General features: G+C 34.2%; 1 protein-coding gene across 4 annotated transcripts in view; it reads left to right on the forward strand.

Moving 5' to 3' along the window:
- LOC145689868 (uncharacterized) overlaps nucleotides 1-22217 on the forward strand; it is a 109652-nt gene extending 87435 nt beyond the window's left edge. For all 4 annotated transcript variants that reach the window (XM_081764144.1, XM_081764141.1, XM_081764142.1 and 1 more), the window contains exons 2-3: nucleotides 4528-5070; nucleotides 19458-22217. In XM_081764144.1, the coding sequence (XP_081620270.1) occupies nucleotides 4640-5070; nucleotides 19458-20895 (1869 nt within the window). In that variant the 5' untranslated portion in view covers nucleotides 4528-4639 and the 3' untranslated portion in view covers nucleotides 20896-22217. The remainder of the gene's footprint in view (nucleotides 1-4527; nucleotides 5071-19457) is intronic.
- The last annotated feature ends 4457 nt before the right edge of the window (nucleotides 22218-26674 follow it).

Raw genomic sequence — 26674 nt, forward strand, 5'->3', positions numbered from 1 at the left:
CATCGCTGGGAAGTTTTACTTTTCCTTTGTATTTTGGTGTATCATATTTTACACTGGAAGAATATAGCATTATTGAAAAGTGCGTTACTTAATGCATAGATTTCATAAAGGATAAATAAGATAAAAAGCGTACATGCAACAATGAAGCAGATGCATTTTATTTTACCTACTGTATTTTATTTGTTGTTAGTGTATTAGAATAAAACGTTTTTTCACTCCACTATATTGTATTCATTCATGATATAAACTATTTTCATAAATGTTAAAAATTAAAGCAACTTTCTTTACACAATACGAATTTTGTAATGGAGTTTTTAGTAAAATTTGATTTCCTGAGACCAATGTAGTTAGTTCATATTTTCGAAAGATTCCCACATGGATCCCCTTCTTTGTCAATGAATCTATCGGAAATAACTTTCACAAATTTATAGTAATAATTTACTGCTTATAGTTTATTTGTACAGTATGGAAAAATTGATCAAAACGATTGAAATGATTGAATTACGTCAGCATCAAGAAGATTACCGGCACTTTCGCTAAGTTCCTGTTCCAAATTTAGGGGTAAGACATCATCAGACATATTGTCTCGCCATTTTAACCGTAAGACAAGACTCACATGGCTATCAAATAAGAATATCAACATAGAAGTAAGGAACTTTCACGCATGATCTAGTAACTAACTTACGGTCTGTCTAATCTAGAGTATAGTCCAAGATTACTAGCTACATACAAGTATGAAAGAAACCCTAAAATATATTTTTGTTTGAAAGTTGGCTTTGTACATAATAGAAGTCCCCGTATGTTCGGTCACTCCGTATATATACGTAATTAGCTCTCACAGTGTTTATATACCATTCGGGCAACTAAGTATACCGGTGATGAATTCAGAAAATTTCTTCTTGAGATTGAAAAATATACTGCGAAAGCACTGTTAACTCATGTTGAGTCCTCCTGGTTCGGTATCAGCGCGCGCCGTGTGGGCTGTGTGGTGGACAAACAGTGTGCTTGTGTGTTTTCCCGTTTCCCCTCACTTCTTTCTTTCCGCCGTTACATTCATTTCAAATCCTCACCGTCTCTTTTAGCCAAACCGGCATAAACGTGGAACGTAAAACTTCAAGATTTCATTTTATTTCCCTAGTTGAGTCCTATGGGAAAAATCTTCTAAGGAATTTCGTAGCTCCGGGAGGTGGCATTCACTTTTCACCTTTGACGGAAATTGTCTGCCAACTATTATATAATGTGCCAAAAGCTCTGGCTCTTAACTAATATTGCAGAAAGAAAATAATGTACTATTGTTATTTGTAAGGCAGAAAAATAACTGTTTCTGCATTCAAATAGGAAAGTTAAACGTTTAAATCGTAAAAAGAAAGAATAATAATATAAATATGCATTTATTTTAGTAAAATAAATTTACTTCACAAAATTGGTTAAGTAGAATGTTCACATATTTCTCTCATATTTTATTCTACATTATATTCAATAGAATTTGAATTTTTCGTCAGCATATATATATGGGGACTTTTCAGTGTTAAGGTTTAGGGATATTGAGCTTGGTGTTTTAAATATAGAAAACAACATTACATCGAAAAACAAAAATACCATGAAAGTAGATTTCAATTTATGAAATGTTTCATTTCCGGTAAAATATACCGTATACCTAGTCTCGTAATACGTTTATTCATTTGCTAATTTAAGGTAGATATGCGCTTGTTTATAAAATAATGTTTTGTAATCTTTTAATTTTTATGTCGCAAGATAATACCGGCTAGGCTAAAGGAGACGATGATGATGAGAAATAAATAAAATGGTGGATTGTAGAAAGTAGCAGTAGACATGAGAAACCCAAGAAAACACGCACACAATATTTGTCCACTACAAAACTAACTTGATGCTGATTGAGGTGGAATGGAGTATTCAGGTGTCAGAGATAAAAGATCTTCCATTGAGCCACCCCGCTCCATGGACTACAAGAGGACTAAGTTTGTATATCTCCCATTCCATCACTGCATAAAAGCTCTCTATATGCTCTTTGTTTAGCCCGAGCGCCTTCTGCTCGAAAGATCAGTTCATTTTTGGTAAAAACTCATGTTGTTAGGATCCAACTATAACTAGTAGTTCCATGTCTAACATTACAGGTACTAAAATGGACGCTATAGAACAGTACAACCACGACATATCATAAATCGGAAGACAAACACTGGAAAACGAAAACTACCGAAAAAATACAAGATCTGTCAATTAAAACATGCATCAACGACAACATAATAAATTTCGCTACAAATTGATTGCACTACATGTATTTGAGTAAAGAAAAATACTGAAGAAAACTAGTAGATGTCTCTTTAAAATACTATGTTACGTCTTTACAATGTTATCCATTTTTAAGTGGAAAATTTGTATAACGCTTCTTGTCATATTTCATTTTAGAAACATACGCTATATAGAATAGTTTACTTTTTGGCGTTTTCTATTCTCATGAAACACTAATCCTAATTTAAGAATTCATAAAAAGATGCTTTGTTATTTAAAAATAAACAGATAAAACCAAGAATCGTACTTCATAAAATGTAGCTATGTATATGAAAAACAAAAATAATGATGTGCATGAAACATAATATAGGTCTATAATATACTTGTGTGTAAAATAGAAGAAAAATGTTAAGTTTTGCTTTAGCACGTGATAAAGTAAATAAAAATCGGATTTTGACCAATATATTTATATTACGGTATAGGTCTGCATTTTTATTTATTTATTTATTTCTAAAAGGCATACAGGATTACAATCCTACAGTAGCCGTTTTAACATAATATTTTAATACGATATCATTATTCTAAAATAAAGTAGACAAGGAAGTAAAATAAAATAAGCACGCTACAGACAAATGAGACATGATAAAAAAATACAAAATTCAAATAAAGTAAAGATTCAACAAACAAAAAATAAATGTAAGTATAAGCACTTTCCTGCAACTTGTACATATATTAGATATGCACTACAAATATTAATTTGAATTCATTGAAAGAAGGACAATCTGTTCTATTTTTGAATAGTTTTTTCAGAAAAATCAAGGACAGTGCTGATCGTCGAACTCTGAGTGAAGTTAAAAAAAAAAATGAAATGAAATTTTTGAGTTTTACGTCCCAGGGTTATGCCGGTTAGGCTAAAGGAGACGGTAATGATGAGAGATGAGTGAAATGGTGGAATGAAGAAAGTGGGAGGAAACGGGAGAACCCCGAGAAAACCCACGCACACGGTGTTTGTCCACCACAACTGAGTGAAGTTAGTCTAAAGTATTGTCTTAGTATAGTATTGGATAAATAATATGGGCAATATCTATTATTAACCTTGTAGTACAGAAACCTTAAAAATTTATTTTGTATATGTTCTATATCATGTATATATTCTTTATAATATGGATTCCAAATAATAGCTGCATAATCCAATTTACTCCTAATTAAATTATAATAGAGAATTATAGGAATTTCTGGTTTCTTAAAATACTTAGTATTTCTAATTATAAATCCTAGCAACTTGTTTGCATTACTTACTAACTCATTATAGTGAGTTGTAAACGAAAATTTTTTGTCTAAATAAATTCCAAAATCTTCAATTGAATTAACTTCCTCGAGTTCATAATTATCAATTAAGTAGTTTACTGTAGAATTGTTCTTTCTTGTGTAATACATAACTTTGCATTTGTTTATATTTACAGTAAATGAATTTCTACCACACCAGGCAAATATGTTATTAATGTCTGACTGTAATATTATTTGGTCATTTCCATTGTTAATTGTTCTATACAATTTTAAATCATTGGCAAAAAGAAGACACTGAGAATCCTTCACTACGTCTGGCAAATCGTTAATCATAATACAAAATAACAACGGTCTAAGATTAGATCCTTGTGGGATTCCTGAAGTAGCAACGAATTCTTGAGAAACTCTATTATTGAAAGATGCAATTAAATGTCTTTTGTTTAAGTAGGAGCAGAAGAACTTCAGTAATTTTTTTGAGAAACTAAAATTGTACATCTTTTTTATTAGAATCTCGCGATCTGCTTTATCAAATGCTTTTGCAATATCCATATATTTGCATCTAACTGATCATAAATACAATTTGCAAAACTTAATAAATTTGTTATTGTTGATCTTCCAGATACAAAACCATGTTGTAACTACGATATTCCCATTTTGACGATAATTTTGTATCAAAATAAATTCAAAGATCTTTAATTGAATTAAATTCCTCGAGTTGATAATTATCAATTGAGTAATTTACTGTAGAATTTTTCTTCCTTGTGTAAGACATATCTTTACTTCGGTACTTAATTATCTCGGCAATTTGGTATGTGAGTTGTAACAAAGTTTCGGGTAATTTAATATAAGGGTTTCAGTATCTTTAACATCCCTAGTCTGTTCCCACTCCATTCCACCCACTAATTCAATTTAATGAAATGGTACTGAACGTTGTTCTCCCGGTTCGCCTCATAAATTTTGTTAAAATGAATAATACTTTTCTTATTTCAGATTTGTTTGGTTTCCTTTATCATCAAGTACTAAAGGTTTCAAATCTGCAGCTTCAACGTTTTTTTGTGTTCGTGAAATATCTTTTCATTATTTCAACTTCTATTAAATCGAAATGGAAATGGAAAACGTTCCTATTAATGTTGAAGTGAAAGCAGAAAGCGAGTGGTTTGAGGAATGTAATTATGAAGTATGTGCTAGTAGCACGAATGATCTTAAAGATCCTCTTACAATACCTTTGGGATGTAAGGAACAGGAAAGTGAAATGGAAGGAGAGAATATCGCTTCAGAAAGTAATGAGAACGGAGCAATATTAGACTGGGAACTAAATTCGAGAGAAATATGTTTGGTCAAGTGTTTGTCACCAGCTGAAGAACCTGCTACACGTTTTCGCAGTGACACCAAGCCAAAATTCTCCGATTTTACAAACAACAGGGAAGAGTCAAGCCGTCACATTTCTGCCACTTTTGAAGATATGAGCAATCAGGAAGTGGACTTTGAAGAAAATGATAATCGAAAAGCAGGTATCAATGCTCAGGCCCTCAGGTATGTTTAAATGCATTTATTTCATCAGGGTGATGTCTGCATAACTATTTCTTTTAAACACTTGCAATGCTTAGTTAGATACTTCTTCTTTCGTTTACCTTAAACTGAGTTAATGAATCGGAAACATTTAAACAATAAAGGAACACAATCGGTTGTTTAGCTTTGTAAGAAGTGAGACAGTTCGATAATAAGATAAGTATCAAAACGTTACGGTAAATCACTACAGACCTCCTTCTTACAGTAAGTCTGGAGTGTTATTATCAGCACTGAAGCACTTCTTAGTAATGTCGTCAAAAATTCTTATTAAAATTGCTCATATAAAGCGTTCACTCAGTAATATTTAAATAACGCGTAATTTATTTTCATGTATCTTGAAGAATATTTAATAGTGGTATTCTAAACCACTAATTGCAACAGGATTTATATTTGTTTTGTCTGCGTAAAAATCTGTAATATTTTGCCTATTACTGATAAAAGTATCTCACTCCCTTATCTATAACTTTCCACTGTCTCTCAAAATATTTTCTTGATACAAAAGCTCATAGTTTTGTATTTATTTACTTACCACTTCAGAAACTGTAGCGTTATTTTATATAGAATCATACTAGTTAATAAGAATTCAAATTTGGATCACACGAAGAAATTATCATGTTTGTTTGTTATTATTATTAAGGTGTGAACAATAGGGAACCGTTTAACTTATTGTGATTGTTGTAATTTTAATGTTTGTGGTAACTTGAACAAACTGCTACTAGACCAACCAGACGTTCAGCTTTTGTGAATAGTTTATTTAAATATATGCCTTAATTAACTTCAGTGCTGACCGTTCGGATCTCAGAAGTTTATATATTGTGATGATATGTCTCATCATATCATCGGTTAAGGCGTAATACCTCGTAGGTGCATTTTTTTAAGAAGCGAAAATAACTTGACTACATCTATTCACAATATCAATATTTCAGTTCATGTAAAAAGTTCATTATCCGTAGAAAACTTTAATGCGGCATCTCACATTCCAGCATAAATGGCTATAATATATTAAAGTCGCTGCCATAGGAGTTATCACCACAAATTTCCAACAATCGATATGAAAGCTAAGACTAATCGATTGTTTCTCATCAATTGATTTGTCGTAATGTGTGAGGGTTTCTAGAACATGAGTTATTGGTTTTTCATTAAGCTTAAGTCGTAAGCTCAAAATCACGATAATTGGACCTATGAGGTTTTATATTTTAAACGATGATATGACCTTGTATTGCTGGCAATGCCTATAGATGAAGGGCTTTTCTTGCTTCTTTTGTATGACATTAGCAAAATAATCTTTGCTCTTAACTAATGCTTTCCTTTCTTGTGTTTTATTAGCGCTGCCCATATCACGGTGCCATGGTGTGCACTGATAGTGATGACAATGGTTCAATCCCAAAATCCCAACTAGTCGTTTTTGTGGTGTAAGAACATTGTTTGCTTGGGTGTCTCGCAGTTCTTCTGTGCCTCCTCCCAAATTCCTCAATACGAGGGCTAGGTGGCTCAGTGATATAGCGTTCACCTCCGGTGCTTGGTGTCCCTAGTTCGATCCCAGCTCGCGCCGTGTGGACTTTGTGATGGACAAACATCGTGCTTGTGGGTTTTTTCTGGGTTCTCCCGTTTCCTCCCACTTCTTTCCTTCCAGCATTTCATTCCTCATCTTCACCGTCATCTTAAGCCTAACCGGCATAATCGTGGGACGTGACGTGAAACTTAAAGATTATATTTCATTTCATTTTCCAATTTCCTCATTCCACTATTGCTATTGCCATGCATATAACCCCATCCTTTCTCTTATCCTGAGTGAATTTACGTGAGACGTTAAAGTTAAATTAACCATGTTGCACAGAAGTATTAAAAACAATTTGCTCAAGCAAAAAGAATCTGAAAGGATTAAAACTCGATTAGGTAGAAAGGATCCGATAGCAATAAAATCAGTGAATAATTTATTACCTATTCTCCTGCTTTGATACTTCGTTTTCCTTAGATCAAGACAGAAATACTTGGCCTATATCAAAATATCATTGTCAAATTATAACTTATTTTTACTTAATGTTCAATGATACTTCGTTTCATCATGGTTTAATGGGAATCATTGCAAACGGTGCCTTACAATTGTTTAATGTAATGGTAGGAAAACACTCTATTAGAATAATGTGTGCCATGGTTCGTTTGTGAAGTAGTTAAGTGTTAAACTTTGTGAGTGATTGCCAGTGAGGAATTGAGTCTCAAATGTAAAATCTTCAATAGAGTGAGAAATTCAATGGTACGTTAAAGAACATTTGTTAGAAATATGTTCTTTAACGCACAGTTATATCTTAACTTACTAAATGTATATTGCATATTTCGATTAGAATGCTTGTCTGTATTCTATTGTACACGAGAAGAATGATAGTTCTGTATGGATCAAAATGACAGGAGATATATATATATAAGGTTTATGTGCAGACATTTTTCATAACAAAGGTTACAACTAACAAGTGTATCGAAGAGATTTATGCCTAGGGTGGGAAACAACGCAAAGGAAGTTTGATAGAATGTGGGACATTAAAAACAGAAAGAAATAGCATCAAAATTATCTAAGACTTTCAGATACAATGTGCGATTTGTGTAGAAGATGATTTCCTCATTTTAGCATCACTAGAAGTTCGCTTCAGGCTGTTTTGTCTCTCTTCCGTTTAGCCTAGGAATTACAAATATTCAACTCTACTTATATCATAATAGTCTGATCTACTGTTACTGTGGAGCAAGTGGACATTGATGGATTAACCATAGGGATTCACACTTTGAATAAAAAATCTCAACGACAGTGATCTTTGGGTTTTCTTTCTTTAACTACGTAAAATTCAATTCAATGATATATTACATTTAGCTAAATAAAATACATCTAAGTAATGTTAACATATACAGTGAAGTCTCGTTAATTCGAACTTGGATAATTCGAAATATTGGATAATTCAAACAGAAGTACATTCCCCTTGAAAACTGTATTGAAAACAATAGTAAAAGATCGTGGATAAATCGAACTTTTGAACCTATGTTTGGATAATTCGAAGTAAATAGAGTTGAAATTTTTTAATATTGGACAGATGTAAAGAGAGAAATACAGTTTTAACGTCTTTTCAGTTATCCAGATGCAGTCATAGGGAACAGTAATACAAAATATAAATAGAAAATCTATGTAATGATGAAGATGAAGGTGAGCTGAGGAAGAAGTAAACATAGAAAATGTGTGCCAACCTCATCTTGTTTCAGAATTGGTTAAAAATTTAAGATGAATTATTGTTAAAGTCAACCAAATGTTATTAATATCGTATTCCAGGCAATACATGAAATTCAAGATTTATTGACCGTACAAAAACAATCAAATTTAAGTAAATGAGATTTACGACTTCTTAAAAGTGAGAATTGTTACTGGTGTTTAATTACTTGGGCTATTCAATGTGTGTCGTAATGTTGTACGTAATTATATTTTCCATTGTACACGTAGTTTGAATTATGTGGAGTCAATGTCGTTTATTAGTTTGCGGTATTTGATCACGCAAATAATAAGCTGCTTTAAAGGGAAAGTCTACACCATATGAATATGTTTTTGATGCACAGTACTTTGGTTTGTTTGTTGTTATATATGTGAAAATGAATGTTGTTAGATATTTCGAATTTTGGATAATTCGAAGTTTTTTTATGTCCCTTGGACTTCGAATTAAAAAGATTCCACTGTATATGCTCTTTTTCAGCAAGTGTTGCTTAGACGTCAACCAAAGTAGGTAACGGTGGTCCACAATAATTTCGAAGAGCAATAGGTCATTGTCGTTCATAGAGTGTTGAAGTTGATAGTGGGCTTAGAGAAATGTGGTGGGAAGTGGTGATCGTATCTTGGGTGAAATTCCATTAACTCACATTGTCCCGCATATACACCTCGCCTAAATAATGCAGAGGCATTCCTGGCATAAAATTACTTAGCTTCAAAGAAATATATAACTTAAAGACCAAAGAGTAAGTTTTAAATTGACATAAATAATTTACTTAACTAAACTGCTGTATTCGCAAGTTCTTTGTTTAAATATTCGTTATTTAATTTATATTGCAACCAGAGTTACGGATATTTTTTTCCTTAATATTAAATATGAAATATATTTGTAAACTTTTTGGTATTTTCTTTATTTCTGATTCGTATTAAAATTTTAAAGTGCAAAAATAGTAACACAATATTAACCTTACACGTTCTAAGCGCGATGAGTTACATCTATTGCTAATTTTCAGTCGATACTTCAGCTTCAAATCTCGAACCCTTTTCATTAGTATCCCGAAAGTTAATCCATAAATTAAACCCGATTTTATGACGTCAGTTTAGTGGATTTTTTAGTACCTAATTATGTGCTTAAGTATCTAAATTTAACAGAATACTGTCTTTATACTTTCCTGTCGTGATGATTAATTACTGCTAGAAGTACATATTAAACTTCACTCCAAGAACGCACAAGTTTTATTATTATTATTGGTAGTAGTGGTAAGTATTCTGCCTTTTGGCAGGTTCTGTAGCTAATTGTGCGACCTTTTTCATTTTCTTTTACTTCGGTTTCGACATGAAAATGTTTCTTCCACGCTTGCCGATTTTCATCTTTTTCTTTTAACTCCCAATATTCTCTTATATTTTTCAAATCATAGATCAGTTCTGTTCTTCTTCCTACTCCTCGCTTTTTTTCCATTTTCTCTTCTATATCAGTATGAAGAAGACAAATTCTTTGCAAGATGTATCCAATGAAATTGTCCGTCCTACTATACGCACTACCAATTTTGCATACAACTTACACATTACGCAGAATTATTAGATTATTCTGTACTCAGGGTTGGTAATGTATATTTCTGTGAATTCCAATTTTAGTAATATATTTATTACTGAAGACTAACCTGGTTGCAAGTGTTTAAGTTGTTTAATATGAAGTCTAACAATAAGAAAATATTTTAATAGCATATGCATTTTTCTCTATTAATCGAGCTTTCTTCTCGTTCATTTCATTCTTTTTCGCCTAAAGTTACACATTTTTCTTAGCAAACTCTATATTATTATTATTATTATTATTATTATTCACATCGATATTTTAATGATAATGATCTAGGGTCGTTACTGTGTACTTATTGTACTTGATTGTTATGAGATCAATTTCTTTATATACCAGCACAAAATGTTTAACATTTCAGTGGTGTCATTTTTAGAGAAAGAGCTATCAAGAAATTTCTGGCGGCATAACTATAAAAATTCTAACTTATTGAGCCATTATGAGAAGAAACGTTATACGAAAACAACTTTGTCTTACTGCTCAGACTGCAAGGTTTAAGGCAAACACGTCGCATCAAATGCCCTATGCGTGTCGAAACCGTATTACGAATATACTGTTACGTTTTGTTACTTTCATCCTTCATCAGAAGACTTCATTGATAATTAACATTATGGTATCCAATTGATAAAAAAACAACTTTGATCTTCAAGGAAGTCGTCTTAATTCATTTAGTGAAGTAAAATTTTGGAATGATTCCTCCAGGATTCTTTGTTGCCATACGAACTTCTGCAGGAAACAGCTTTGTTCAATGTGCATTATATAACGTTATAAACATATATCCGTAGAACATTATATTCAGCCTTCATATATATGGATAACGTTCAACTTTTGTCAGACGGAATTCTTAGAAGTGCAGCCAAGAGCTTCAACCGAGCATACATACACTTGAATAACAGCTACGTGTCTCAACTGCACACACATATTAGATGAAGCTGTTCTATTTATGGTAAAAAAGAAAACAAAACTGTAATTCTTTAACTTCATCGATTATGTCATCGCCTTTTGTAACACTTTCGTCAGTTGCTATTCAGTGAAGAAATATGCTATGCTTTAATTCCCTCTTATTTTGCAACAGTGCAAAAACGCAAAGCAGTTAGCACCCATGATAAGAAGAAACAAGAAGCCTTGAGCACCTGAAGAACTCAAGCGCTGTAGCTACACGTCTAATGTTTCAAGAATGTAACTACTTTGGTTTAAAGTTATATTCGCACTACGTATAATACTTTTGTTTATTCAGTTAAGTGATTCCAATGGATTAAAACAGTGCGTAGTTAATGACAGTACTATCATTTCCTTACAACATACAATAAGTAAAGATGTGCATCTGCACAATTGCTGCAAAGTGGTATAATTATGGAAGATTTGTGAACTATCTTTATCAGAGTCTTGCGATACACGTACCATTAATAAAAAGAAGAGGCTTGAGTAAAAGAATTGATATAGTGAAAAGTATCTTCTGATCATTAGTTTTTGTATTAGCATTTCAAGTGTGAATTTACCATGTAGATAAATTTAGCATATAATGTTTTGAATCCATTTCTTTTTTTAAAATGAATTTACTATAAATATATTCTTTTGTGGTGTCTCTCAACTGAAAATAATTGATATTTTGAGTAAATAATTCAGTCTGCATGCTAATATTTTGGTAGCGCAATTTTATTGCAGTGCAATTATTTTTGTGTAGGTTTTTCAACTGAGTGACAGTCAATAATGCCATTTCAATTTGTTGTATATGTTACTTAGAAATAAAACTGGATGTTCCTCGTTCCTCAATTTGCTATGTTTGTACGAACCTCTAGATTGGCCAATCTACTTCCCTCATTCTCATTCCCGTTATGAGCTGGCTGTGGCCATTTATCCGTAAATTCTAATTGGACAACATATCCTGTATTTATGCATATTTACCATTCAACCTTAGGGGTTATAAAGGTACTGGTTCTCAAAAACAGAAATCCACCCCTCACCTAAGACTCCTACGAATTGTTTTCAAAAACGGGAATGTACTGGATCGAACTCGAAACTACCTCATCACATATACAGGGTGTTAGTGAACTATACCGACAAAATTTAAGAGGTGTTTCCTCACATTAAAATAAGAGAAAAGTTTCATATGGACCTATGGCGAAAATTGCATAGTTTTAAGCTAGATCTGTCCAAAATTGCGAAAAAGCCAATTTTCAACAGGCCCTATTTCAAATTCGAGAGACTGTATATGCTGGTCCTTTTCAGTATAGAGGAAGTCTCGCATATAATATCCAAAATGTATATTTCATTAATGTTCAGTGGTGTACAGATTAATCCCTGCAGGGTGAAATTCCCAGATATGCCATCAACCGAATTTTTTAGATATGCTCTGATTTTATGATTCATCCAAAGTAGGCAAACAATAAGCCTTGATACCAGTGAACAGGGATTCCTTTTGCGCGATGTCGTCAGTGTTAAGAATCGTTAACAAAACTGTTTCTCGTACTCGAAAAAACGAATGGTGCGATGTTTCCTTGCACGATTATAAGTGAAGAAATCGTGAATTAAATATACGGTGACGAAACACATATCATCACACGTTATTCTGAACACAATGAAAGATAGAGCTCCCGGTTCCTACCACTTCCGCAATCCCTGTGAAGGATTGGACGTCCATTGTTATCAAGGTTCACTTCTTGCCTATTTTGCACCCTTCTTAAAATCAGGGTAAATCTAAAAACTCTATTGAAAGCATATCTGAAAATAACATTCTTTAGGAAATACCCTCTACACCTATTGACAATTGGTGAAATATGTACTTTTGGATTGTGTATGCGTGGCTTTCTTAACGCTGCTAAGGACCAGCATCCACAGTCACTCGATTTCGAAGTAGGGTATCTCTAAATTTGGCTTTTTCGCAATTTTGGACAGTGGTAGCTCTGATACTACGCACTTTTCGCAGTAATATGAACTTTTTCTCTTATTTCAATGTGAGGAATTACCTCTTTAAGTTTGTCAGTATAGTTCATTATCTCCCTGTATATGTATGTTTTCGTATAGCGTATGCGCGGCCGAATTGTCCTAGGTTATCTTTGACTCATTGTTTAATTTTAGACTCTTTCCTGTTTACCTGCCTTATTAATTGTATTTTATTACTACAGACAATGCAAAATTTCATCTTTGGGTTGGCCCATACATCCTTAAATTTTTGTCAGATTTAGAGTAGAAGGTCACGCCTTATTCAAATTTGCCTCCGAGCTCCTCCGTGGCTAAGCGGTTAGCATACGCGCCTTTGGCGTGGGAGGCTCGGGTTCGATTCCCGCCGGGGGCTCATGTGGTTCGGATTCCACGTTAATCAGTAGGTCCACGTCTCATATAGCCTCGCTGCTGAACGGGACGTAAAACTCAAAATCAACTCAACTCAAATTTGCCTCCGATGATTTTTCATTACTCACTACTGTAGTGATCAACAATGACTTCCGCCCCCAATTACATAAACGTGTTCACATGTCTTATTAAACGTCTTCTTCAGAGTTAGGGATCTATAATCACGAAGTAAATTTTTAAATCATCTTGTCTGATGAATAAGACAAATTTCTTTCTTAATTTCGTTTGTCCGCTTATTGCTCAATAATTGAAGTTTTTATACTTATGACGTAAAAAATATCATGCTTGCTTCCGCTTTATATAAAGACAATCAAGAATATTCTATCGCTTTTCCACCCACCAATTTCGGGGTATGCCACCTAAGACGTACCTGGAAGATCAAAAATAGTTCCAATCAACATCAACAACCTTCAGCCAACGTTCCGGAAGGCCATGTATTTCATCGCTGTGGAAATTGGTAGGAGGTGAAGGGAAGAATGTATCAAGTGCATTTTGCACCTCTACTACGGATTCAAACTGGCGTCCTCTAAGATGGTTGTCCAAGGATTGGAACAGCTATTAATCGGACGGTGCAATGTCCGCGGATTGTGATAGATGCAATAGTGTTCCCCTACCCAAAGCGATGAATTCTGTCCGGAGTCATCCTATCTACATTGGGCTTAGCGGTTCCTGTTACTGGAGAAGCCCTTTGAGATTTAGAACTGCTAGCTTCAAAGTTTTGAGTTCTTGAACATGGCTGAACGGCTGAAAGTACACAGTTGCATTGATGCTATGACCAGCTGGTAGCAGATCGTAATGCACAATCCCACGAAGATCCACCAAAATCACGAGGATTTTCTTCTGGTGCAGTGCTGGTTTTGGCTGTTCCTAACCGGTTTATGGGATGTTAACCAATAATGACGGGGCCGAGGAACTTCGTACAGGACCCACTTCTCATCACATGTAAACTCTCTGTCCAGAAATGGATCTTTTCTCAGACCAGGCACCAAAGAAACACAAATGTTTGCCCGCGTTACTATCTGGCCTGGAGTCAAGCCATGTGCGACCCATTGACTCAACTTGTAATATTTCCCAAGCTGATGGAGGTAATACGATTGGTTTCTAAACTCACACTGAATTGTAGTTCCAGTTCCTCACATGTCTGGCCACTCTTCGCCTTAATTGCTGCCAGAAGATATTCATTTTGTAAACGTTCTCCTCTTCCGGCGTATGGTGCGTCTTGAAGTGTTTCGTCGCTGCCTTAAACTTGTTAAACCACCACTGCACTGTCCGCGTAGTCTCGACACACTCACCAGAGGCCTGGCATATCTTTGCGCGCTGTAGAGGCGTTTGTCCCCAGGTTCAACTCGTACAGTATACACGGTTTTATAACGCTTTGTGGAGCTCCCATGTTCACTCTGTCCTTACGCAAGTTCACGGTGTAACTGAGCTGCCAGAACCAAGTAGTATGTTTGATATACCCACGCGAATAACTGATCTTCGCCTTATCTCCATTCGCATTCAACTCATAGGGTGATGCATAATTGAAAACAGACCTCCAGAATAAATCGACAGAACTTTCTTGGTTGCCTTATGTATCATCTACTAGAGCACTAGATGACTTGCGTTTTATGTTTGAATTGATTAGTTTTGCTTACGTAACATGGCTATGAACAGTATACCGTGTTGTTTTCGTTGAAAATTGTGCAATTGGCATGTGCATTTTCATGGTTTCTTGAGAAACTTTAATTGGTTTTACGAAACATATGACGAGCACACTACGCTTCCACAACTGTACAAACACACACTTAATCAGCAGTGTTGCGAACTCATAAATTACATCACCATTTTATATTGGGAGATAATACACGTTGTACGTTGTCGTAGATAGGCTGGGAAGAAAATTTTTTAGCTTTTCATATGGTATAGAATTTCCTCTCTCCAGGCCACCCCTTTAAATCATCACTATGTCACTGAACTCCGAAAATATAAAACAGCCAATTCAATATCGCGATGTGACCTAAGGTATTCCCAATTCCTTTCCAATGCTGTGCTCCACCAAGGATTGTATCAGAGACTACGAGTATTTTGAGTATGTGTTAATTGTTCTCCTCTAGGAAGAGAGCAAAGTAACAGCAAGTTTTAAAGTTTGTTGTATGAAACGAAAAAATCTGTTATTTCAACATACAATATTGTTTTTTTCTTTCTGTTTATATATATATATATATATATATATATATATACTGTATATATATATATATATATATATATATATATATGCGTGTGTCTTTGGTACACCCTGTTTTGAGAAGTGCATAAACATTTCGTCTCCTTTTGTTTTAAGATCATACTACAATCACTCTGACATCTTGCTGTCAGTAAAACTGATATCTCTTTTTTTTATTTGCAAAATGAGAAAACTGAAAAGGAATACCAATGTGACACAAATACCATTCCCTTGTCACAACCCGGTATAAAAACAAAATGCATTAAATCTAACCTTATGTTTGGTGCCAACCTACTTTGCTGAACTAGACAGAGGTTGAAAATATCGAGAACGTAATTATAACGTAAAAATGGAGCTATTTTTAGAAGTGAATATGGCGGCTTCTTTCCAAAATTGAAACGTTTTTCTTATTCATTATTATACCCTATGATTCATCCGTCCCCTATGTTGCTTTCAATCAAGCAAGATTACATTCCATTGTCAAAAGTCCGGTTATCGTAGTATATAGTTTGTTATTGACACGCAGGAAAGAAGTTTGGTAGATTTTCAGCACAAAGTTTTCAGTAAGTTACTTAGCGCAACGTGAACTAAAAGAAAATTTACGTCGTTGTAGGTAGAGTGTGGGTCACATCACTTGCGTCAGTATTGCGCATGGGAGTCATAAATTCAAAATAAAAAACTCGCCTAGAAGCCATAAGAGAATATTATACATTAGGATGGTATGAAAATGTGTGAGAAGAATACAGGGTGGCTTGGTTTAATCTAGGATGATATCCAGTAGAAAAGTTTTATTTCTCCGACCATGACACTATGAGTTCTCTTAATCACGCGGTGAATGAGTTTCGTATATTACCGGACGTGTCCTCATATTCAACGTTAAAATGTATATTCTACATTTTTCAGTGTTTAATATGTACTCTAAAAAGTAGCACAAACAATTTTAGAATGTAAATTTCTAACAGAACTATAAGTTTAGGAAAGGTGTGTTGAGAATATTACCTCTTTTCGGTCTTTAGTCACACTTGCTCAAATATATGCACATTAGGTCCTTTACTGTTTGTAACCAACGGAACATACGAAGGTGCGATATCTGCAATAAAATGTCCTGAAAGTCAGTGTGCAACTTCAATTTTTGAGTTTCCCAGTTGATAAATACAACCCGGGGTAACCTTATGCGTATTGTGCCCAGTTCAGGATCTTGGAGGTTTCTATCTTATTTATTACTGTAATGAAACAACGACCAGTATCAAGACACATTTTGATAAAGGAAAGCGTCTCTATGATAATATATATTAAATATCTACTTTCTTTTCGGAATGTGTTGGTAAAATTGGGAATTGAAGATATTTCCTAAATTTTAGTCCTTAATGCGTGTGTTTAAAATGTTATATCATGTATCAAGCCCTTAAATTTACGTAGATATACTTAGTAAAGAGAGTCCACAAATTTCTTCCCGTGAACGTTCTAGTGTAATAACTCCGGAATGAAACACGTAATATGAATGTGAATTATTCAGGAAGAATATGTTATTCTTTGACATATTTCCCCCAAGAAGTAGAACACTCCACATCAATAACAAGACACGTGAGAAAAATGAGAATTGCCTTATTAAAAAGAATAATAATAAAATTATTTTATTTGCCTGAAGAGATTTCCAAAGTCTTATGCCACGAAACTAGAATTTTAGAAGTTTCGCATGTTAAAATATCGAAGAAAGTGTATATTTTGTGTTTTAGATGTACGTAGGTATGGATTCACAGCTAAATAACATTTGATGACATCCGTATAAAAACCTAGTTTGTCCCCTAGCAGAACTGTCGTTACTCAATTGCATCACATGATGTATGATGGATTGTGTAAATAATGTTAATTTTATATCAGATTGTAGTTTTGTTAATAACTATACTACGCAAATTGCTCCATTTCATCTTTTAAAGAGAACACTTGCCCACTGTTTTTCATGAAAGATTTTATGTTAGAGAAAAATTCACTTCTCTAACATAATCTATCCTTCTGGCATCATTTTTCGGTATACAATTTAAACCTGTGTTCTTACTCATAGTATCTTAATTCTAATCAAAGTAACATAAAAAATGGAAATAGCCAGTTAAGTACAGTGCTACCTGCAATGGAAAATTTAATCTAAAGACATTCGCGAGCTAATAGCAGAGAATCCGGAAGTCAAGTATACGTACTGAGAAGTAATATGCAGATTGCTCCTCATTTCCTTCTTAAATACAGTATTTCCCATAACAGTGTTTCACATGACAGTTTATTTTAAATGATAAGCTTGTGTGCTGTCTTCTCTCTGTAACAAGAAAGGCTCGTAAATTGATTAATCATTGTTAACCGTTGGTAATCAACAAATGAAATGGCTAATCATTCTCCTCTCCTTACGATACCCATTTCAACGAAATTACCGTGATAAAGAATTGAGTTGGAGGTAGGAGCATATTAGAAACTTTATTTTAAATAGATCACCTGCCTTGCCTTTTTTAAATGTAATGTATTAGTTGTTTTTTTTAATATACAGAGTTTAGCAATTCACTTTACACGTCCTTTTAACTCTTAAAGTAATAAAAAAATAAACACTGATGTTTATCGGGAGCAAATAATAATTGGGGGAAATTGTTTGACATTTCCTGGAATAGCAATGTTGCAATCCCATTATAGAATTGTATTTTTTCTAATGTTACATCATCAGGTGAAGTGGATTTAGGAGTTCCAGTTCTGAGCTTTCGGCATCTATGTCAATGTTAGCCCGTCACTTATGTGGAATAGTGCCACTCATCGATCACACCATCCGAAGGAAGGACAAAAGAAAGGTTTGGGAAGAAACGAATCCTCCTGGGACCTATATTATAGGTACCTCCCTAGCAGTTGCCAGGTGTGAATGAGGAACCAAGTAAAACTTCATTCAATAAGGTTGGCATGAATGAACTTTATCGACCGAGTGTCCCCACCGCGAGTCGAACCCGGGAACGCACGCACTGAACGTGAGATCCTTAGCGACTACTCTACACAATTGCCCAACATCAGGTGAAGAGTAAGCATACAGTAGCACACTTTGTTTTGTTTCTTGCAAATATAGAACGGTAGAGCATGACACCTTTCAATATTCTAGAAACTTCTCACAGTATTAAGCCACAGGAGACGAATGGTGCAATTATTTTGTTGATTACTTTAGCATCAAAGTCTCGAATCTTAATATCAGTTATTTCGTATAAATAGGTGAAAAGTTGCAAGGAATTGAAAACCAGATGTTTCTCAAAAGACTTTATTTCGGAAAAAGGTTTTGATATGTATCAGATCTGACCACGCAGTTATATTACAATAGATATAAAGACATAGACAGTAGACATTGACAAAAGTCTTTAGGTTGATTAAGTCTAAAAGCAATGCGAGGATATTAAAAGCACTAATTGATATTGGCATTCTGCTTAAAATGATATATTTTCTACCAAATTTTGAAAATTGTGAGTCTCCTATTGTATTTTTATTATTATTTTAACGGTTTCTGGCACTGCTGATTGCAAAAATTATCACAATTACTAAACTTTCCTTCACTACAAATAACGATATAATTGATGAAAATCACCAGTGACTTAGTATCTCCATTTTCATGTATGATGATGTGTTCGTTCCACAGTGTAAAATATGAAGTTTGGTATGGACATAAGTCTGATATTGTGTATATAAATGTAGATATAATTTGAGATTTCTTAAAAGAGGTAATTTTTCTCTGGAGAATACATATAATATCGAGACTCTTCGATAGATCTCGGTTCCTTTTTTCACGTAATGTAACATATGAGAGCCTGAGAGCTCAGAACGTTATCATAGAGAAAAAAAATTCAAGTATCTTGTTTATGTTACTGTATTTTACATAAGAGCGTTTGATTTCTTTGGTGATTCATATTATTTATTTCAATTGCTGTTCACTTGTATATTGTTGATTTTTACAGCTTTCGTGACTGTACGCTTTCCAGAAAAGCTGATACTTTTATTACTCTCAAGGAAATAATTTCTGACTCAGATGAAATATCTCACACTTACGAGGAGTTTTGCAAAGAATATACACGATCACATTTGGGAAGGAATATACAAACACATACCAGTGAAAAATCTTACAGATGCCAAGTGTGTGGAAAAGGATTTACTCCTCAGTCACAATTGGCAAGACACATGTTAATACATGATGATCAAAACTCTTACACGTGTCAGGAGTGTAAAAAGGGATTTAGTCAGAAATCATATCTAGCAAAACACATGCTGATACATATGGGTACAAAACTTCACACGTGCCTTGAGTGTGGAAAGGGATTTGTTGACAAATCAGATTTGTCGAAACACACGTTAATACATACAGGAGAGAAACCTCACAAATGTGTAAAATGTGGAAGGAGGTTTCGTCAAAAGGCACACTTGGCAACACACATGTTGCTACATTCAGATAAAAAGCCTTACATATGTGAAGAATGTGGAAAGGGATTTTGCCTAAGGTCACATATGGCAACACATATGTTGTTACATACAGGGGAAAAGTCTTGCACGTGCGAACAGTGTGGAAGAAGATTTACAAGGAGGTCCCATTTAGAAAGACACGTGTTAATCCATACTGGTGAAAAAAATCACATATGTAGAGAATGCGGTAAAGGATTTGTTGATAAATCACACTTGAGAAACCATATGTTAGTTCATTCTGGCGAGGAGCCTCATACATGTGATGAGTGTGGCAAGAAATTTACTTATAAGTCACATTTGGAAAGACACATGTTAAAACATACCACTGAAAAACCACACACATGTGAAGAGTGTGGAAAAGAATTTAAACGTAAGTCGTGTTTGTCAATACATGTGTTAATGCACGCAGGCAAGACACCTCACAAGTGCCAAGAATGTGGTAAAGGATTTGGTGAAAAAACACATTTGACAAGGCACATGTTAATTCATACAAATGCAAAACCATACGTTTGCCATGAGTGCGAAAAAGGATTTAGTGATAAAACATATCTGCGGAAACACATGCTAATTCATACAAATGTCAAACATCACAAATGCCAAGAGTGTGGAAAAGAATTTATCGTACAATCATATTTAGAAAAACACGTATTAACACACACCAAGGTTCGGTCCCACACGTGCCAAGAGTGCGGAAAGGGATTTACACAAAAGTATAATTTAGCAAAACATATTTTAGTACATACAGGTCTCAAACCTTACATGTGCCATGAATGTGGAAAGTCATTTGGCCAAAAGTCTAATTTAGCAACACATATGTTGGTACATATCGATGAAAAGCCTCACAGTTGCCACGATTGTGGTAAGGGGTTTAGACAAAAGATTAATATGACAAAACACACATTAAAACATAGAGGTGTAAAACTTCGTACTTGCCAGTAACGAGGTACGCGATTTATTCTAAACCCACATTCTTGAAAACAAAATGACACAAACACGTAAAGACTCTCAAAAGATAATTAGGCATGACACTGTAATTTATACAGGTCGAAAATCTCACATGTGTTAACTTTGTACAAAGAGATTCTTATCATATATGTCGAAGGTGTGAAAAAATATTTTTTTCAAGAACTTTGGGAACGCAAATGTTATACGTAGTGTTAGAAACTTGGTACATGAGGGGAAGAATTTAATACACACTCAGATACTGCAGAACAATATTTTGTTCATACCAGTGAGAAACGTCATAAGCACCACGAATGCGGAAAAGAATTCTATCACATTTAGATGTGATAAGACATCTTGATTTCAAAGGCTAAATTACTGATCTTTTCAAACCATATTTGTAAGGCTCTCTATTTAATGCTCTATCTATTTCCTATATCAGGTTGCTAGAAATATATATTGTTTCCCAAATATTTAATTGACTCAAAAGATCTTTCTCAAACCGATTGTGTAAATACCAGATCTGCAAATACTCGTAAATATTTTGGGCGTAGGTTAACTAGAGGCAAAAATTTTGATTCCTGTCAACCTTGTTTGAGCTCTGGTCATTTAAATATTACAAACACTTGTGTGTTTATGGCATTTGTAATAAACTCTGACTGCGACACTCAACTCGGATACTGTACTTACAAGCTTGCAACTAATGTTCAGTGCTAGTTCGACTTTAGAATAAGAATAATTTACTATGTAAGGTATCACGTCTTCTGCAATGGTAACCGAGGGTAAACTATCGCTAGAACCATCTTGTTTAATTAAAAGTTATCAAAACATATTTAAATAAAGTTATAAGTTTACATTTCCTTAGAATGTAAATCATGAACTAAGCCGTCTCTATTCAAAGGCTTTAAGCCCACCGTACAAAAAAAAAAAAAAAAAAAAAAAAAAATGATATGCCAAGAAACAGGAGTGTACCAGCAGCATAGATATTATTGAAAATAAACATCCTGTACAAAATACCACATAGAAGCCAATGGTAAGTTCTTACGGCAACAATTTCCTATATTAAAAAGGTGTGAAGGAAAATATTCAATTATATCTCTGAAACCTAAGAAAAATGTAGGATAAAAATTTAACCCTTTACTATGATCCTGGGGTATTTTATTACCCCAACAAGACTTCAACCCCTTGTCATATTTTTAATTGTCGGTAAATGTCATTGTTGCCTTCGACATTTTCTTGTCCCAGTGTAGTGGAGGCGATAATGTTGTGATATCGCGTTTATCTTTCTTGCTCTAAAAATGAAGTGAAATTTTTGAGTTTTACGTCCCACGTTCTTGCTGTAAGAACAATAGAGGATGTAGGGTGTTTTGTTACCCCACGATCATGGTTGTTTAGCTATCTTTTTTGTTTTAAAATACTATAATATCCCGTCATTTACATACTTCATTTGTATCTCAAAGGCGACGCTTTGTTGTCATTTTGAATCCAGAGTCATGGCGAATTTAGCAAAACGTGTAAAGCGCCTGAAACTCCTAAGAAACTCCTAAGGTCATAAAACAGGCAAAAATGTTAGAGAATGATACTTACATTGGGAAAGCTTCCAATAAAATGAAAGCTACATGGCAAATTATTCGGAAAGAATCTGGGGAACGAAAACCCTCCTCTAAGATAACTAGCGTTTCTTGTCAAAATAAAATTATTAAAAATCCGACTGAAATTGCAAATGCTTTTAACGATTACTTCACGAATGGTGGAAAAGCTTATCACTAATAACGTGAACAATAAACTATCTAGCAAACAATACGTTAGTAGACATAACGATATTTTTAAAAAATCATTGTTCTTGCACCCAGTAACTAGTCAGGAAATCTTAAATACTACACTGAAAATGACAAATAAGAGTTCTTCAGGATATGATGAAGTTCCTGATAAAATTCTAAAGCAATGGTCTTATGAAATTGCTGATATCTTCTGCTTCATAGTAAATAACTCATTTAGTAGTGGCGTTTTTCCTGAGGCATTGAAGCTAGTAGTTGTTAAGCCCTTATATAAAAGTGGCAAGAAAGATCTTACATCGAACTATAGACCAATATCATGTCTGTCTACCTTCTCTAAACGTTTTGAAAAACTTATGTATATAAGATTAGTTAGCTTTCTAAATAATTTTAACTTAATATCTCCTGCTCAAAATGGCTTTAGATCAAATAAGTCTACTGAAACTGCTCTTTACTCCTTTCTCTATTCTGCTTTAAATTCAATAAACGCTAAGAAATATACAACCGGCATATTTCTTGATCTTAGCAAAGCTTTCGATACAATTAATCATCAAATTTTACTTAAAAAGTTGCAAGATTATGGTATTAGGGGAAATGCTTATGAGTGGTTTAAATCCTATATATCCAACAGAAGGCAAACTGTTGAAATTAACTGTCAAACTCGAGACACTCAGGGAGTAAGCAAATGTTATTCAGATACCAGAGAGTTAAAATTTTGAGTTCCACAAGGTTCCAGCTTAGGCCCTATTTTATTTTTAGTATGTATAAATGATTTGCCACAATGTTAGACTCTGCTAAAATTGTTCTGTATGCTGATGATACAAATATATTAGTAACTGGAAAAACTTACGTTGAGTTATGAAATGCAGTAGATTCCACCATGTCTGCCGTCAGTGACTGGATTGATAGAAATAAACTAATACTAAACACAAAAAAGTCTTCGTGCATGTGCTTTCACGTAGCAAAAAACGAGATAAGAAAACGCCCTTGTGTAACAATTAAGGGCTAAACGTTGAGTTACATCTCGGATATCAAATTTCTTGGTCTTTGGGGGTCAGATACATTAGATTGGAAAATTCACATTCAAAAATTATCTAGTAAATTGGCTCAAACCTGTTACATGTTAAAGTTCTTACGAAATAGTGTCAGTCAACATGTTCTGCTCACGACTTATTTTGGACTTTTTCATTCTAAATTGAAATATTGTATTATATTCTGGGGATCCACTGCACTGCTAAATTCCATATTCGTTTTACAAAAGAGAGCTTTAAGGTTTATGACCGGAAGTAAACCTTGAACTTCTTGTAAACCTCTATTTAAATTTCTTGAAATCTTATCTCTTCCATGTTATATATATATATATATATATATATATATATATATATATATATATATATATATATATATATATATATATATATGAACTTCTAAAATTTGTAAGAAAAGATATACAGATAGATACAAGCAGCTTCCGGTTGAACTCAGATATTCATATGCATAATACAAAACAAGCGTCTGACCTTCATGTAGAGTCCTCATGTTTAAAAGTACATAAGAATAGTACATTTCCTATGGCAGTGAGTATTTATAACAAGCTTCCTTCCACTTTGAAAAACAAAACATCTGGTTTCAATAAAGCAGTCAAGTCCTACCTACTCGAGCACTGTTTCTATTCTGTAGATGAATATCTCGCCTGTAGTAAATAATGTTTAAAGTATATATATTTTGTATATCTATAATGTAAGGTTTTATTAACTGTTATGTTGTTTTATATCGATGTATGTAAATCAGAATAATGAAAAATTGTACTTTTTTTTTTACATAAATTCACAGTATTTTAATATTGCATGTAGATTTAAATCTATACATATGTACACATTCAGTGTTCTTATGACGTGTCCAACTCATACGTTCACGTTGTGAACAATTTGTATGAAAAAGGATGAAAATAAATATAATACAATACAATAATAAAAATATTTAGTTTCTTCACTTATAGTTCCCCTAATTTTCTTCTTCCTTTTCTTCTACTCCTCTTCCTTTAGTACTACTAGGTGGCAGCACAATCAACGGAAGGCATACACAAGATGAACTATACGAATCCAAATAAACGTTACCGAAGCACACTAGCGCGGAATTTGCGTTGAAGTGAAAAACTATACCAAGCAAAAATTGGAGCAGTTACATTGTAACTTAACAGCGCGTGCTTCCATGGCGGTTTAAGCGTTATTTGCAAGTGTGATGCATTTTTCTCGTTTCTATTATTGTGTCGGTACGAACAATTCACTGTCATAGTTCCAAATAAGACACTGGCACCAAAAAAGAAGCGGTTGAGAACATAAATCTCATGGTGGGTACTAATATTATTATGATCGTCCTCCCGACGGTTGAAAGTCACTTCCCTTTCGCCGCAGTAAATAGTCTTGAATGTTACTCTAATCCTAACAGTGTACTCTTATTTGTTTTTGAAACAAATCTTGTCAAAAGCATCATACTTGACTATATTTCTTTCCCTTCAACTCCATTTCTTCAAGAAGATATTGCAAAGTTCTTTAACATGACGTGTCGGGAAGAAGCGGTTGGACTGACGGATATATTCATTTTTGTAATTTAATCGGTTAACGAACTACAGTTTACGGTATTGCCTTCATAGGTAATAAGCGTAGTTGCCGAGTACGGGGGCCACCCTTCTTCGCCTGTGACATGTGACTTCCAATTTGCACATTCCACTTCGAACGCTATGCATTTCAGTACAAGTATTTCCAATGTACCAGCTTCCTTATCGGAAATATAGAAAATTATTTCCACATTGAAAGTTGGTACAAGAATCGCAACACAAGTGTTGGACGATAATGGGAATCATCCTTTTTTCCGGCGGCCAATAATTGTAATAATGCCAGCAAAATTGGCTTTCATTATAGTATATTTTAACAAGACAGTTTGCAACTTAAAACCATTTTCAAGGATGATACACAACTTCATGTTTTTCGCATGGCGTTTGCAAAAAGAAGAACGCCTGCCTGCTTCCCGCCTACACCAAAATACAGTCATTTAGTAGCGTTGTTCCTTCTAAACAATCGTCACCGTCGGCGTCCCAAAGTATCGTCATCCTACTTTAAGTAGTTTTCCTTTGGTAAACACTTCAAATTTCTTTGCTTTTCTGTCTGGCCATGCAAGAACCGAGGGAGACACCCCTCCACGGTGACGTGGCCGTTGGCCCTTCCGTATAGTTGCCAACCCACCGGCGGTAATTACCCATGGGATAGTTCTCCAGACAATTATTTAGGCAATTCCAAGATTAAACTGTTATCGAAACCTTACAAGTTTGTACTAAAACTTTTAAGTAAATTAACTTAAATAAGAAAAGTAACTTTTAAAGAACTTATTTATGAATATTGAAAAAGTATAAACCATCTGTAGACATCAATATAGCGTTAAAATGCATTATGTATGTTAACACAAATAATGATTGTAGTGTGACCCGTACCTTTCCGCCTCCTGCCTACGGAGGTACCTCTCCGCTTCCCAACAGCTGAGTCTTGCCCTGAACCGGAATAGCTGGATTTTTTTTTATAGTGACCCATTAGTACAGGGGCGTATCCAGGGGGCGATCGCCCCCCAGAAGAAGAAACTTTGTTATTTTTGTATATAAACAAAACCTATCATTGAATTTGGAGCTCTTGAAAGTAGTTCTAAGTAGCAGTATTACAGCCCACAGCCCCCCGGAAGTCCGTCCTCGATCCGCCCTTAGGTTTGTCCATATTTTCTCACAAGAAATCGCTCTAATAACACTAGTCGACAAAAAAAAAATACTTTTTTTTCTGGCACACGGAAGAAAATACCTGACTCTAATATGACTTTTTACCTAAAATTCGAATTTGCAATCAGTTTTTCTCCACCACCTTAGTTTTATCGTGACAGAAGGATTTTCGGGAAATTTCCCCTCCAATTTAGTGTTGCCACGAGACGAGACATTTCTCGTGTCTCGTCTCGTCTCGTAA

Source organism: Thermobia domestica, chromosome 7 (genome assembly GCF_964235325.1).
Source record: "Thermobia domestica chromosome 7, izTheDome1.hap1.1, whole genome shotgun sequence".
Classification (NCBI taxonomy): Eukaryota; Metazoa; Arthropoda; class Insecta; order Zygentoma; family Lepismatidae; genus Thermobia; species Thermobia domestica.